The sequence below is a fragment of the Dromaius novaehollandiae genome, chromosome 1, assembly GCF_036370855.1.
Source record: "Dromaius novaehollandiae isolate bDroNov1 chromosome 1, bDroNov1.hap1, whole genome shotgun sequence".
Lineage (NCBI taxonomy): Eukaryota > Metazoa > Chordata > Aves > Casuariiformes > Dromaiidae > Dromaius > Dromaius novaehollandiae.
Window position 1 is genome coordinate 122,861,841 of NC_088098.1, and position 13,687 is coordinate 122,875,527.

The 13,687-nt window shown below is 36.3% G+C and overlaps 1 protein-coding gene across 5 annotated transcripts in view; it reads left to right on the top strand.

Annotated features, from left to right (window-relative positions):
* The window catches only part of TRAPPC10 (trafficking protein particle complex subunit 10), a 43,440-nt gene that overhangs the window by 25,348 nt on the left and 4,405 nt on the right, over window positions 1-13,687 (top strand). For all 5 annotated transcript variants that reach the window (XM_026097970.2, XM_064497109.1, XM_026097973.2 and 2 more), the window contains exons 12-20: window positions 850-990; window positions 2,992-3,104; window positions 4,173-4,687; window positions 7,916-8,057; window positions 9,183-9,341; window positions 10,479-10,708; window positions 11,973-12,073; window positions 12,546-12,672; window positions 13,484-13,654. In XM_026097970.2, the coding sequence (XP_025953755.1) occupies window positions 850-990; window positions 2,992-3,104; window positions 4,173-4,687; window positions 7,916-8,057; window positions 9,183-9,341; window positions 10,479-10,708; window positions 11,973-12,073; window positions 12,546-12,672; window positions 13,484-13,654 (1,699 nt within the window). The remainder of the gene's footprint in view (window positions 1-849; window positions 991-2,991; window positions 3,105-4,172; window positions 4,688-7,915; window positions 8,058-9,182; window positions 9,342-10,478; window positions 10,709-11,972; window positions 12,074-12,545; window positions 12,673-13,483; window positions 13,655-13,687) is intronic.

A 13,687-nucleotide genomic window follows, 5' to 3' on the forward strand; every position in this document is an offset into this window, starting at 1 on the left:
CTTAGCATTTATTGTAAGGTGCTGTCTAATGTGATTTCTGGCTTTTTTAGCATATCTGAGGTTTTATATATACACATATGTGTGTGTGTGTGTATATGTATGTATAGGTTTTTTTGAGGCTATGATTGCAAAATTTTTTTTGCGTTTCCCCCACTGTAAAAGTTAGTGGGGTTTTTTTATATTGCTCATTTCCAAAGATATTTTCTGTGTTTAACTTTACTGTTAAATTCAGTTGAAGGATCCTGCTACATTGGCTTTGTTTTTTATTTAAAAGAACTTGAGGGTAGTGAGTGTTTTGGGGTCCTCCTAGGTTGGGACATGCTTCTCCTGTAGGTTCACTAAGCCAGTCTGATCTTCTAGCTACAATGGATCCTCCTAAATTAACTTAAATTTTTGGCTGAGAGGATAAGATTAAGTTTAAAGACTATCATGGAACAATCATACAGTGATAAAATGATGCTTTTATTAAAGCATTTTCCTGCTTTAAGATTGTTGAGTAAGCGTAGTTAACTGTCAGAAGTGTTTGAGATGGCCGTATCATGAAAATACACTTGTGTGAGGTAGACTCACCTCAGTTGCTGTAATTTATGGTAGATCTGTATATCAAGTCTTTCACTGACATGGGATATTTAGACTAATTGCTGTTCTACTTAAGTGAATCATGTAAAGATTGGCCAAGTTGTTGATCTGTTACCAGCAAAATGAGTAGCATAATGGTTCACTGGATTTTGTTCTGCATTCTTATGCAGTTTTACTCTTTCATCACTTTTTTAAAAAAAAATATGTAGAAGGTTTTCATGGCCATAAAGGTTCTTATATCACTCTGTACTTATTCCTTTCTTTTTAAAGGAGGAAGAAAGGTCCACAGAAAGCAGAGGTCTATCTTCAAGGAGCACTGAAAACTTACCTTGCTGAGGGCTGGGCATTACTTGTCACACATACGAGAAAACAATTGGCAGAATGTCAGAAACAGCTTGGGCAAATGGAAAAGTATCCTCTAAAAGACAGAGCCGGAAAAATCAAGGCTGGAGGAAATGATAGTTCTGCTTCTTTTCTGATATATATTTAATTTTTATTAAAGAGTAGAGGCTGCCAAACATAAGACAGCTAATTACTTCTAGTTTTTTTTGTTGCTGTTCATCTGGAGAGAGTTGTTTGGTTGTGTTTTTTGTAGTTGTTGTTTCAGGGTGGGGTTTTGGTTTTTAAACACGTTCACTTCAGCCCTTTTACAGGTGGTAGGTGCTCTCCAATTTTAAATAGGCCTATGCTCTAGAGAGCAGGTGCGATGTGGATAGTGTGAAGTTCTTCATTACCTCAGAAGATAGTTTTTTATTTGTTTCTGTTTGCATTTAGTTATTACAAAAGTTTGTAGTGATCTTTTTCAATTTTTTTCCCCTTTTGGTAAATGTGGCATTTTATTTTTTGCCTATATCAAGGAGCTTAACTTCTGAGCTTTCTTTCTATAACTGCTGCTGCCTTTTTCCTGTATCTGACCTGGCAAGGACTCTTTCGGGATTCATAACGGTAATGTTTCCAAAAGTTAAAACACAGGCTTGGAAGATGAAAATCTTGTGGGTTTTTTATTATTATTTATTTCTGGCTTTGATCTCTGCTTTGTGTGGACGAGTTTATATTTGAGTTGTATAAAAGCTCTTTGCTCAGTTTTCCATGTGCAAATGAAATCTTATGTATAAATGCTGTATAAATGCACACTGACACGTGGTAGTTCGAGAGAATGATTTTGCCCAATCCTGAAGTTTGGCAGACTTCAAATTCTTCACTTTATTCTCTGCGTTATTTTCACACACAAACTCTATCCACTAAAGTGTATTTTTTTAATATTAAATCTGTCTGTGTTGCTGTGCTTTTGCCAAAAAAGAGGACTGTCTACTGACTGGCCTTGGGTACTTCGTTGTATTTATTGTGGCATCAGAAACAGGTGCAACTTCAGTTCTGCTTTTCGTTTTAGCCTAATATGTTGTTGCCTAAATTTAGTAGCTGACTTAAGTAATGTAGTTCTAATCTGAACTGTATGTTGAGTGCAGGATATTGCATGTTATGGCAAAACTGGCTAATTTTGATATTTCTTGACATTTAGGGGGAAAAAGTACTGCTTTGATGCTATAGCTTTAAGTGAAATTTGTCCAGGTGTTTCAGCCTGGGATGGTCAGCTTAACAGAATGCTTTCTGCAGGACAGTTCTTGTGCAAGTTGCAAGGAAGGATTCAGCTTTTTTAGTGGTCGTTCTAGCTAGAAAAAGTAGGTTTTTCTTTGCTTGAAAGCTCACATTTTAGTCTGTAAGTGACAGTACTAGAGATCTTACTGTAACTGAAAATCAGTTGAGTGTGTGGGGGGCGTTGTTTTTAAGCACTAGACTTAAGCATTTTAAATGTTTGGCTCCTTTAAAAATTCTTACACTAAGAATTCTAAACACTCTTGAATTTTTCTGCTTCAGTACATATGTTTTTTAAAATGCTGAGCCTGTAGTATTGTAGTCTTAACTAAATATTTAAAAGAGCATTTATATCCCCAGCACTCAAGAGTATAAAGAATGCCTTATCACTTAGTTATGGCAAATGGTACTGTAACAGCTGGCAGATTCTCAGCAAACTGATAGAGCAAACCAGTAAATTAGAATGTAATCAAATACTAAAGTTACTTAAATATTGGGTAGTCTAATGCAACACATTGGGGCTTTAACTTACATGTTGCGTGTATCTGTCAAATAATGAATTTTTGATGCTTGGTAATCTTTAGATATAAAAAAGATTGGGTTAAAAAGATCTGTTTTAGATCTGCTGAAAAGTAAAGATTTTGCAGTATTCTCAAATGATAGTAAATCTTCCATTGTTTCTTTCCTAATGGAAAATTCCGATGATGATAAAAGCAGGTCTTGTATCACAGATTAGAAAATCAGTGCTTGAACTCTCATTTTCAGTCAAATTTCTGAAACATTGTATATTTCTACCTCGTGTTTCCTTAACTTTGTTAGTTATCTTCAAACGAGCAGCCTTTTAGCCAGTGATGATCACTTAACAGAAGATGAACGCAAACGCTTCTGCCAAGAAATTCTGGATTTTGCCGATCAGCAAGCAGAGAGTCAAGGTCAGTCTGGCTCTTTAATATGTAAAGTTTAAGTTGCTGTAATCTGATCTGCAGGTAGATTGAAAGATTTTTTTCTGATTGGATTCACTACTTTATGTGCAACTTCTGAACCAACAATGGTTATTTTTCTGTCATCTCCAGAACATTCATAAAATGTTTGAAATATTTGTGAATATTTATTTGATAAAAATGGAAGATGAAAGGATAATTAACAGTTTCATTCTGAATGCTAGAAAGCCTTTGTTCTCCCTCCCCTATCTGTTTCTCTGCTTGGGTGGCTCAAAATTTATCTGCTTTTTTTCAGTTCCTAACTTACCTTTGTTCCTGCATTGCTCTGGTAGCTCTGAGATCATACCATTTCTTCTTCTGATGTTAAATCTGTTCCTGCAGCTTATTATTTTGACAACTCTCCTTTTCCCTTTATTCTTCCTTCTGCTTCAGCAATATTTTGTCCTCAAAAATTGGTCATAATTCAAATTCATACTGAGTATGTTTTGTAGCTCTGAAGACTACTTATTTTTTATGTAAATGCTTTTGTGATGAATGGACATATAAGGAATATGTTTTAGGTTTGCTTCTTATACTGTTTTTGGTACTGCTAGCAGTATTGTCGAAAACTGCTTGTGTGGTAAGGATGATGGCTCAAGGTACCTGTTTGATCATTCGTTTCATAAACTTGTATTTGCTGTTAGTTTATGTGGAAAGCTTGTCACTTTATGGTGCTGTGTTCATCTGTAACACTTTAAGTAGTAGTGAAATGTTAAACTTCCACATAGATGTCTCTTCAGTTAGTCCTTTTAATAGCCTAAGTAGTAATAAAAATTCTAGTAGGCAACTTGAATTGTCACAAAAAACTCTCAGCATCATGAGTGTGTCATGTTTCTATGCAAGATAAAACTTAAAATAGTGAAGTGTTGATTTGTTGTGAAAGGATTCATTGTGAAAAGATTTGGAAGTTTTTGATCTGATTTAATTTTAGGGGTTAATACTTTGAAACTTTAAGAAAAATAGATTTGCTGATGTTTAGAAGCATTAGAGAAGAATAAAATCTCTTTTTTTTCTTTCCAGGTCAAAAGGTTATACTGTCTATGCACTCCTTTGCACAGTTGAGAACTCTACATTTTGACCCTCCAAATGCTGTTGTCCATGTGGGTGGAAAGTTGTCTATCGAGCTGACATTGCTGAGCCAAATGCCCATCCCGGTCCAAGTGGATCAGATTGCCATCTATGTTCACTTCAGCATTGAGAAAAATAGTTACAGAAAAACAGCTGAGTGGCTCACTAAGCACAAAACCTCCAATGGTGTTATCAACTTTCCAAATGAGATTGCAGGCTTTCCTTCGTCGAGAAACAACTTGCCAGAGCTGGAGTTATATGAAATGTATGAACGAAGTCCCTCTGATAACTCTTTGAACACAACAGGAATTATTTGCAAAAATGTGCACATGCTACTACGAAGGCAGGAGAGCAGCACTTCTCTGGATGTGCCCACAGGGGTGACTCTAGAAGATGGGGCTCACATGTTAAAATGTAATGACTTAACTCTGGAACCAGGGATCAATAAAATAATTTTCAAAACTCAGGTATGTTCTTATATTTGAGTCAGTGTAGCACTCATGAAAGAGAATAACTAAAAGCACTTGCTGAAGAAGAGCATCGTGCTGACAAGTGATATCTGTTGCTTCCTCTTACAGCTTTGTTGATGCTGTTCCCATTGTGGCTTTCTCTTTGTTCTAGATCTTAATTTCTCTTGAAGCGGTGCATTTGTGTTTGTGCATTGGTAACTGTTCTATTTGCAGTCATTAGAATCAGATTTCCAAACCTTATTTTAAAACACCTACTTGGTCATTGCTGCCAAACAAACAACATATTGTACTGCTCATCAAGATACTTTTTTCAGAATAATGTTCAAGATTTTTGGGAATGTATTTTCTAGCCTTTAAGTGAATATGTAATTAAATTTGGTAGCATGCTTTTTCACTGTAGAGAATGGTAGAATATATTTTGTTGAGCAGCTATAGTAAAGCCACATGCAAGAAAGTTGACAGAATTGAACTGAACTTCGAGTACATGAATCTAGTTGATTGTTCATGCAAATCTCAGCTTTTCTGTAGCAGCGAGTCTTTGTGTTCTTGCATTTCCGTTCATTATGGAAGATGAAGATGAATAATGGAGGCAAATACTTGTGAAAACAGAGTAAACATATAAATGCCACTCTTGGAAAATGGAATTAGAGACCTGCTTTTGCCATGTAGTGTTATGAAACTCCTGCAAGTGCCCACTTACATGTGCTTTCTGGTTCAGCTTAATCTTTTGAAGTAGTGTTTGTTTTTGTTTTTTTCTTTTCTCTCTGCTTCTCCTCCCCAGCAAACTAAGGACTCCCAATAGTTGCTGAAATGTGTGAGGACAGTACTGGTCAGCAATTCTAGTAGTAATGTAGCGTGAACATAAGGAAAGATTGCATAGTAACTGGAAATCTAGCAGACCCTGAGTACCAGTCCTGATTTTTATCACTTAGTTGTGTGGCCTTGTGCTTTGCTGATCTATTATTAATGAAATGGAGAAAGGCATGTAGCTGATGGTTTAGTTCCGGGAACCGAAATGCCACGCATTTTTGGAAGTGAGACTTCAGCATCTGTTTGGAATTTTAGCAGTAGGAGATTTTGGCCTTAGTTCTCTCTTCATTCTCTTTGTGCTTTTTTTTTGGGGGGGGGGGTGTTAACATCTGTCTTCCTCCTTTATAACCCTTTGTAGGGGGATATCTACTAGAGTTCAGTGCTACAGTAATGAACCTCAGTGTAGAGAACTTGAAGTGAGAAAATTCTGAGGGACTCGGTGTTGCATCTGAAGGATTAACAAGAGATGAGGTAGCGAATGAGGAATGTGACAGCTGTACCATAGCCGCTTCATTTTCTGAGCGTTATCCATCCTGTATGTTGAAAGGGGTATGGATTCTGCCAAGAAAGAAAAATGTATTTTTTGGTCATATAAGTTGTGCCTGCTAGCTTTGGCATTTTCTAATTGCTTTGTTAGCTTCGCTCCTTTTTATGAAACTGATTTTGAAATGAGAATGTACACGTCTGTTTTTGACCAAAAATTGATAGCTTAGCAGTGCTGGCCAGGAGGTTTCTTTCAGCCGCCTTTGCACATTTTAGGTGTTCCATTTCAGAGATTTTAACTTTCTCCTTTTTAATTGTTACTTTCCGTCTTGCTGCAGAACTTTTAGTCTGAAGCTATGTGCAGTTTCTGCAGGTTGACATGCTCTGCCTTTCTGTTCCTCCAGCAGTGGGGCAGAAAGCACTAGAGATGTGCTTCTTAGAGCTGCAGGCTCACACTGTGGAGCCTGTGTGCATAGCAGGTATCTCAAGGAGGTTCAGTTCAAGCCCTTCTTGACACAATGTGAGTTGGCAGTCATGTCATTCAGACTATCTACTGGCCTCATTTTTTTCCAGGTTTCTAATTCTCCAAATCCCATTAAATCCTTTGAGAGATGTTAGCGATCTGGTGGCTGCAGATGTAGCTTTTTGTAAAATAAATAGATGTATCTATAGAATTAGATCTCAAGTGAACCTTACTGTGTCACTTCTGGATTACATAGCTGTCCAGAGAATAGAATTTTTTTCTAAATTTTGTTGGAGTAGTGCTTAATTGCACTGCTTGCACAGAAAGGAATGACTGTGCTCCTAAGATACACAGGGAATTTGATTCTTTCTGTAGAACTTAGGCTGATGGTTAGCATTATTTATGGTGATAGTGATCTTCCAAATTTAATCCAAATCGTTGTGTGTGTTCAAGCTTTACAACAGATGATAAAGTATTATTTAAGTTCTCCAGACTAGTATTCCCATTGCATGTCGATGTTTAGATGATGTATGTATGTATGTAAGACTTCACTGGTGCTTTTCCATTTAAAAGTCATTCAAGGGATGAAACATAGTGACTATAATTTCAAAATACATAATGCTGAATTTCAGTTGCATTTGCTTGTAAATAACTGTATGTAAGTGAAGTTTGAATGTTATGTCATTCCAGCTCTTCTCCCTACCCTTTAATCCTATTCTTTGGATTTAGTTCTGCCCAGCATCAACATTTACATGCTACTAGTGACACTTTATCAAGTGGCATATGGAAAAAGAAAGTACTGCCCATTCCCTAGCAGTAATAGCTAAGAGCAAATAGAATCAAGAATAAATACACTAGCAGATGATAATGCTACAGTTTTGCTTTTTATAATACCGTTTTATAAGAAAAATCTAAATACCACTATTAAGAGTAAGGAAAGAGCTTGAAGTAAAATGTGTAGTACTTTTTGAAATCATTTGCATTGGGGCCGGGAGAGAAGCGTATGAAATCAATAGGCTTATCATGAGCTGAAGGCTGTGCCTTAAACAAATGTTATAGTATTTTATGAATGTCAGCCAAATAAGCACTTTGCTGCTGCTTGCTAAATATCATTTCAGTAACTAATAAATATAACTATATTTTAATGTGTGTGGCACTTGGAGGAAAACACCGAAAGAACAGCAATTTGTCAAGGTAGTATTAGTTACTGTGATTATTGGTATGTATGAGTTAACGTGGTACTTGTTCTTGAATCAGCCAGCACTCTAGAGCTTATATCTTAATGGAGGGAAAAGGTAATCCTTGCTGGAAAATCTTGTCATTTATTCCCAGAATGATTGTTTGTTTTTATTAATTAAAACAAAGTATCTAATAGAAATGAACTGAGAAACTTGCTTGTCTTTTAGTAGAGGGTTTGTTCTAAAAGTATTTGCTAAATTGAAAAATCCTTTCAAATGTTTTTTCCCAAGGCCAAAGAACCTGGGACATACACGCTCAGGCAACTGTGCACTTCACTGGGAAAAGTACAGTTTGTCCTTCTTCATATTTACCCGATTGTACAGTATGATGTGTATTCTCAGGAGCCCCAGCTAAAAGTGGAACCAATGACTGGTACGTACCGTTGTTACACTGCAGTTGTATTGATGATCCGTCTTTTCTCACAGGAGTAGATAAAATGTTTTTGTCTTGAATTTTATTCAGAATTGTTTTGTCTTGCTCTTTATTTTGAGCTAGAAGTTTAAAATAAACTCTTATTTTTCAAATTATCAATCAAGTATGCTATGTCAATGATAGTATTCAACAACTAATTTCAGAGTTTAGCTCAAATTTGAAGATGTAGTGTCACTTAAATATCAGGCATGAATTGACCTCCTACACGGGTTAGGAGAAGTGAATATTTAAATTCATAATTGACTTGACTTCTTATTGGTTAGTTTTGTGCCACTGCAGTGTCTTTGGTACTTAGAAAGAAGTAATGAGAAATGAGCTCCTCTTCTAGAGGTGATAACCTAAAATTTTAAAATCAATGCTGAGTGCATCTGTTGTGGACAGTTGAGCACTACATGTGGTAGCATTTGTTACAGCGTATAAGCGGAAGTTAATGGTTATTTTATTTTCAAGTTATAAATTGAGGTAGTTGAGGAGCTGATACGCATTTTGTAGAACCATTCCAGCTACAGGCATTGCAATGTACAGCAAAGGAAGGACAGGCATACTGGGGAGAGGGTGGCTGATCAAATTAGCTACCCCTGTAAAATTGATGGTTGTGATTCAGATACTTGAGAATCTGTGTACATATTGGCATTCTAATAGTCTTGATTATGTAAATACAGCCTGTGGGTATGACTGATATCATAGGTGCAGAAATACAAAGCTGTCCACAACCTGCAGAAAACTTAAAAAGCTTGGCAATATCTTTTACTGAGTTCTGTGCTGCTGGAGACAGCACAGAAGGTACTGTGCCGTGCACAGTATGAGAGCCAGCCAATCTAAACCTCGTGCACATACATCATGCAGAAACGGGTTGTTTCAAGTGAAGTGACTGAAATTCGCTCTTGGCTGGCTTAACATGTTGCATAACATCAAAACCCCAAACTTTTAAGTTACCCTAATGTAATGAGAAATTGCCTGGGAATATTTATTTGTAAATGCTTGCTAGCAAGCATTGGCAGCATATTGTAACCATCTAATAAGGACTATTGGAATACACTTAACAATTTTGCTTTTTTCCTTCAGATAGTCTTTTGGCTGGCATTCCACAGAAAGTGAAATTCACAGTAATTACAGGCCATTACACCATGAAGAGTGGAGATACTTTGCAGCTCAGTAATGCTGATGCCATGCCTATTCTGTACCATCCAGAGAGCAAGGCAGTCATCTATTCCAACACAAGGGGTAAGCAATGGAGTGAAAATTAATACTCATTAGCAATCCAAAATTTCAGTAACCCTGAAGTAAAGCTGTAGTTATTAGTGCGAAGAACATTGCTACTGTCTCTTTCAGTAGCCCTTATTAACTGAAGCTATTTAGGGACTTGCAAGTCAGCACTTCAGTGCAAGAAAAGGTCTTAAACTTTCACCCTCAGTAAAGCAGTAGCATGAACTTTCAGCAAACAGCTGGACAGTTTTCACTTTCATGGGTGAAGGCCAGTAAGTATGGAGAGGAAGTAACTGTTGAGGTGTGCATCTTTTGTGATTTCCGAGTGAATTATGATGATCTTCTGTTCCTGTGCAGGCTGTGTTTTAACTAGACTACTGTAAAGTATTCTAGGTCATTTTTTACTTAGTGCTCCATGTAAATAAAGTATTTTCTTAAGACAGAGTTTCATTTTAAACAGATGACATCCTAGTGTGTTTTTTCTGGGCTTGGGTACTGTGTTGTCTTCTCAGTTGCTGAAGTGTACAGTAGTTTTTACATAAATGGAGAGAGTAGTGTTAATAGACTTTGAGATTAAAGTATACTACATACAGGACACCGCTGTATAGTCTTTTAAAGATAATGATTGCTAATCAAAAATACTGATGTGTGTGTGTTTTCAGGAAGTAGTAAGTTCTTTTGAAGTGAAAAGAAATTGCAAGACTAAGAAGCTACGAGATGATGTAAAAACTGCAATGTGTGTCAGATGATAGACTAAAGTAGCTCTTTATCTACTTTGAGGCTTGGTATCAGATTGTCTCCTTTGGAGCCTTCTTGAATATTGGAAGGGACTGCTACACTGAATGTGTTGGTTACCTTCCTGCAGTCCTTGAGATGGATAGAGCATTGCCAGTGGGAAATTGCGAACAGCAGTGATATTGAAGATGTGAAGATTATAGCTCATTGAAGGAGATTAATGTGGAGTTATGTAATGTGGTTTCTGGTTGCTGGTTTTGCAAGCATGGAGGTCTTGCCAGTAGATGCTTATGGTATCACCTATTTTCTATTGTTTTTAGCTCTTCAGGCTAATTTTTTTACTTAATTACAGATTAAAATGAAAATTGGGAAATGATGAACAGTTTTAAACCATTTTTTCCCCATTCTACACAACTATAGAAAAGATCTCAGAATCATCATTAAGGATTCAGTCTTCTGAAAAGATCACAAGCATCAATTTGCCAGTGACTCCTGCATATCATGTGATTGAGTTTGAACTAGAAGTCATGTATTTGCCGTCAACCCCAGAATCTGCAGTGGAGAGAGAAAATACTGTAAATAAAGAAACTCACAGGAAGAACAAAGACAAGCAGAAACCGGACAACCGCATGGCTACTGTTGACCAAAAAGTAAGGTGACTTCTGACATTGAGATTGATTTGATCACAATGCATACACTCAACAAAATATAAATTGTGGTGATGGAGGAAACTGGTTGCGTAGAAGTGATTTTTCTCTTAAAGTTTATAAATGCAAAAAATCATACCAAATGTTTATAAATGTAAAGAATATATGAGCAAAAATATACACTATGCTTAGTATATGGCCAACTGTTCCACTGGTTAGCCCTCTTAAGAATTTTGGCGTTGCAGTGTTCACAGTTTGTTTAGGATGAAGGATGCTCCTGTCTTTTTGAAAGTTGGAATGGTGTCTTTAAAAGTGCCATGAAGGAGATCCTCCCTTCTGACTCTTGGGAAGGATGTTTCTTCCACTTATAGAGCATCTGTACACTGTATTTGAGCAGTACAGTATAGGGTTTCAAGCTGCCACATTCCATAGTTGGAGGTAAGTTTTCCTCTTAATTTTTGCTATGGAGGGTGAATAAAATGAGCAATGTAAAGATGCTATTCAGTTAACAGCAAAATGAACTTGAAATCATCACCTTTCACAGGGTTATGCCTTGCTAAAATTGATTCAAGCGCCCTGCCCTATATACTTGTGTGTGAAGAATGGGGTGAAGATGTACAGCTATAGGCTGGCATTACTAGACCTGAAAAATTACTGAAACACACAGTCTTTTTCTGCTTACAAAAATATGTCACTTAGTGTGCATGCTTTAGAGTTGGAAGCAGCGGCACCATTCAGTTAAGGTGAAATTCTTTGGTTAAGCATGCTGCTTAAAGCTGAAACATATATTTGTTTAATATATATAAATAAATATGTTAAGCTTGTATTTAATATAGTTTATTATATAAGTATAGTAGGTGTGTGTGCATGTATATGTATGTATTATAAAGATATTTCAGTAATAGGTCTTAATAGGTATTTATTTTATGCTTACATTTTATCCAGTTTTAGCATTAAGATACTATCGGTATTGTCACTGCCTTCTGCCTTTTCTTTCCTGTATTCCCCTTCCTGTCTATTTTTGACATTTGTGGTCTTCAGGACTAGGTATGGTCAGTTTCCACAGAAAAGTTTCTTCTAGATTTCATACTAGCTCACAAGAAAAGAAGACTACTGCTCTGTCAGATTTGTTTTTGACTCCCTGCCCCCACACCCACTCTGGATGCATTAGATCTAGACACTTACTGAGAAATCTTTGGTTTTGAAATGAGGAGAAAAGAAAACTATTATGCCAATGACTAAGAGCTGTGTTCCTTTCTTCCTTTAGGTAACCATTGATTGTCCTTGGTCAATTTACTCCACTATTATCGCATTAACATTCTGCATACCTTTTAATGCCAAGCATTCCTTACTGTCAGCTGGCAAACGGTAATGTACTCATTAAGTATTTATAATTTCTTTCCTCTTGCAAACTATGGAGGTGGAATTTCATAAGTAATATTTCTAGTCAGCCTGTCTCTTTTTTTTAAGTTGGGGTTTTGTTGTCTTGCAGCTTCCCACTGGAAGCTTGTTTATTTCCTCTGCTGCACTTTCCTAGCAATAAAACAAATGTGTGGTTTCAGGCATTTTGGAAATAAGACCACAAGATAAACCAGGCTAAACTATTTCTGTGTAGTTATTTGGTTTTATTTAATATGCGACAATGTTTTACAGCCTTATTTCTGCACACTCCTAAATATAGTTATTGAGGAGGAAAAAAAAAAAAAAAAAGAAACGACCTGCCATTCTGTTTCTGCTCAAGTTGTGCACTTTGGGAAGAATGCTATGGACATGCACTCTTTTAAGTGTAATTGTTCAAATTTGCTAGGTAATTCAACAAACTGTGTATCTTGTTTTTCAGGAAATATGTTCAAGTCTGTGTACAGAATTTGTCAGAACTCTGTTTCCAGCTTTCAGATGACAGCCTAAAAAATTCTGCTAATTGTACAGATTTGCAGCTGGTACCTCTGAACCCTGAATCTCAACAGGTAAAGACTCTCTTGCTATATGAGCTCACTGATAGGAGAGCTAGATATGAAATTTCTTGTTAGTGAAATTATTAGCACCTCTACGTATATGTTTTGCAATAAGTACAGCTGATTGATATTTTGTCAGATTTTTGCAGTCCTTTGAGAGAGTAACTTTTATTCTTAAAGATGTTTTGGGAAGCATGTACATCTACAGATCTCAGATCAAATTCTAAAACCTGCACAAATGATTAGTAAGTTTCCAAACTCCTCCTTTGCCTTTTGCAAAGAACCACATTCCACTTAGTGTTTTGAAAGAATATATTTCATTTCATACCATGTTTAGACCAGGCTCAAAGAAAGTTCAGGAAATTGTTTCGTCACTTAACCTGAGTCAGATTTCCAGTAGCACGGCCATTCCATCAGTTTCTTTGAACCTTGGTCTAAACATGGTATGAAGTTGGTCTTTCTTGGTGACTAAGAAAATGATATGTAAACATACTTCAGCATTCTCTTACCTTTGACTTTTGAATAAAAGATTTTCCCAGTTCTTGAATGTGAAATGTATTCTCTTGAAACATTGATTCTGATAGTAAAATGTCTCACCATTTTTAAGTCTTGGACAGTACAAATCTAATTGAAAGATTTCACTAGCAGCTAATGGTTTTGGTTGCATGTTTTCACTGATAATTTATTTTATACTGAAAAGATTTGTTTTGTTTTATAAACTTTAGTAATGCCAGAACAGACATACACATGTGAACATGTATTTCTACTTTTTTTCCCTCAGAGAGGAGGGAAAGAGCTGATACTATGAACTATTCTCTTGCAGGTCATATACAGTAAGCAGTCAATATTCTTTGTATGGGAATTGAAGTGGACAAAAGAGCTTCCCTTGTCCTTGCAGTGCCTGTTTTCAGTCAGCTTTTGTCCAGCTACCTCTGAAGAACAGTCCCTTTCCCTGAAGCCGTTCACTTATGAATTCCAAATGGAAAATTTTTTTGTAAGTATTCTTTAGTATATCCAAATTTTAGGA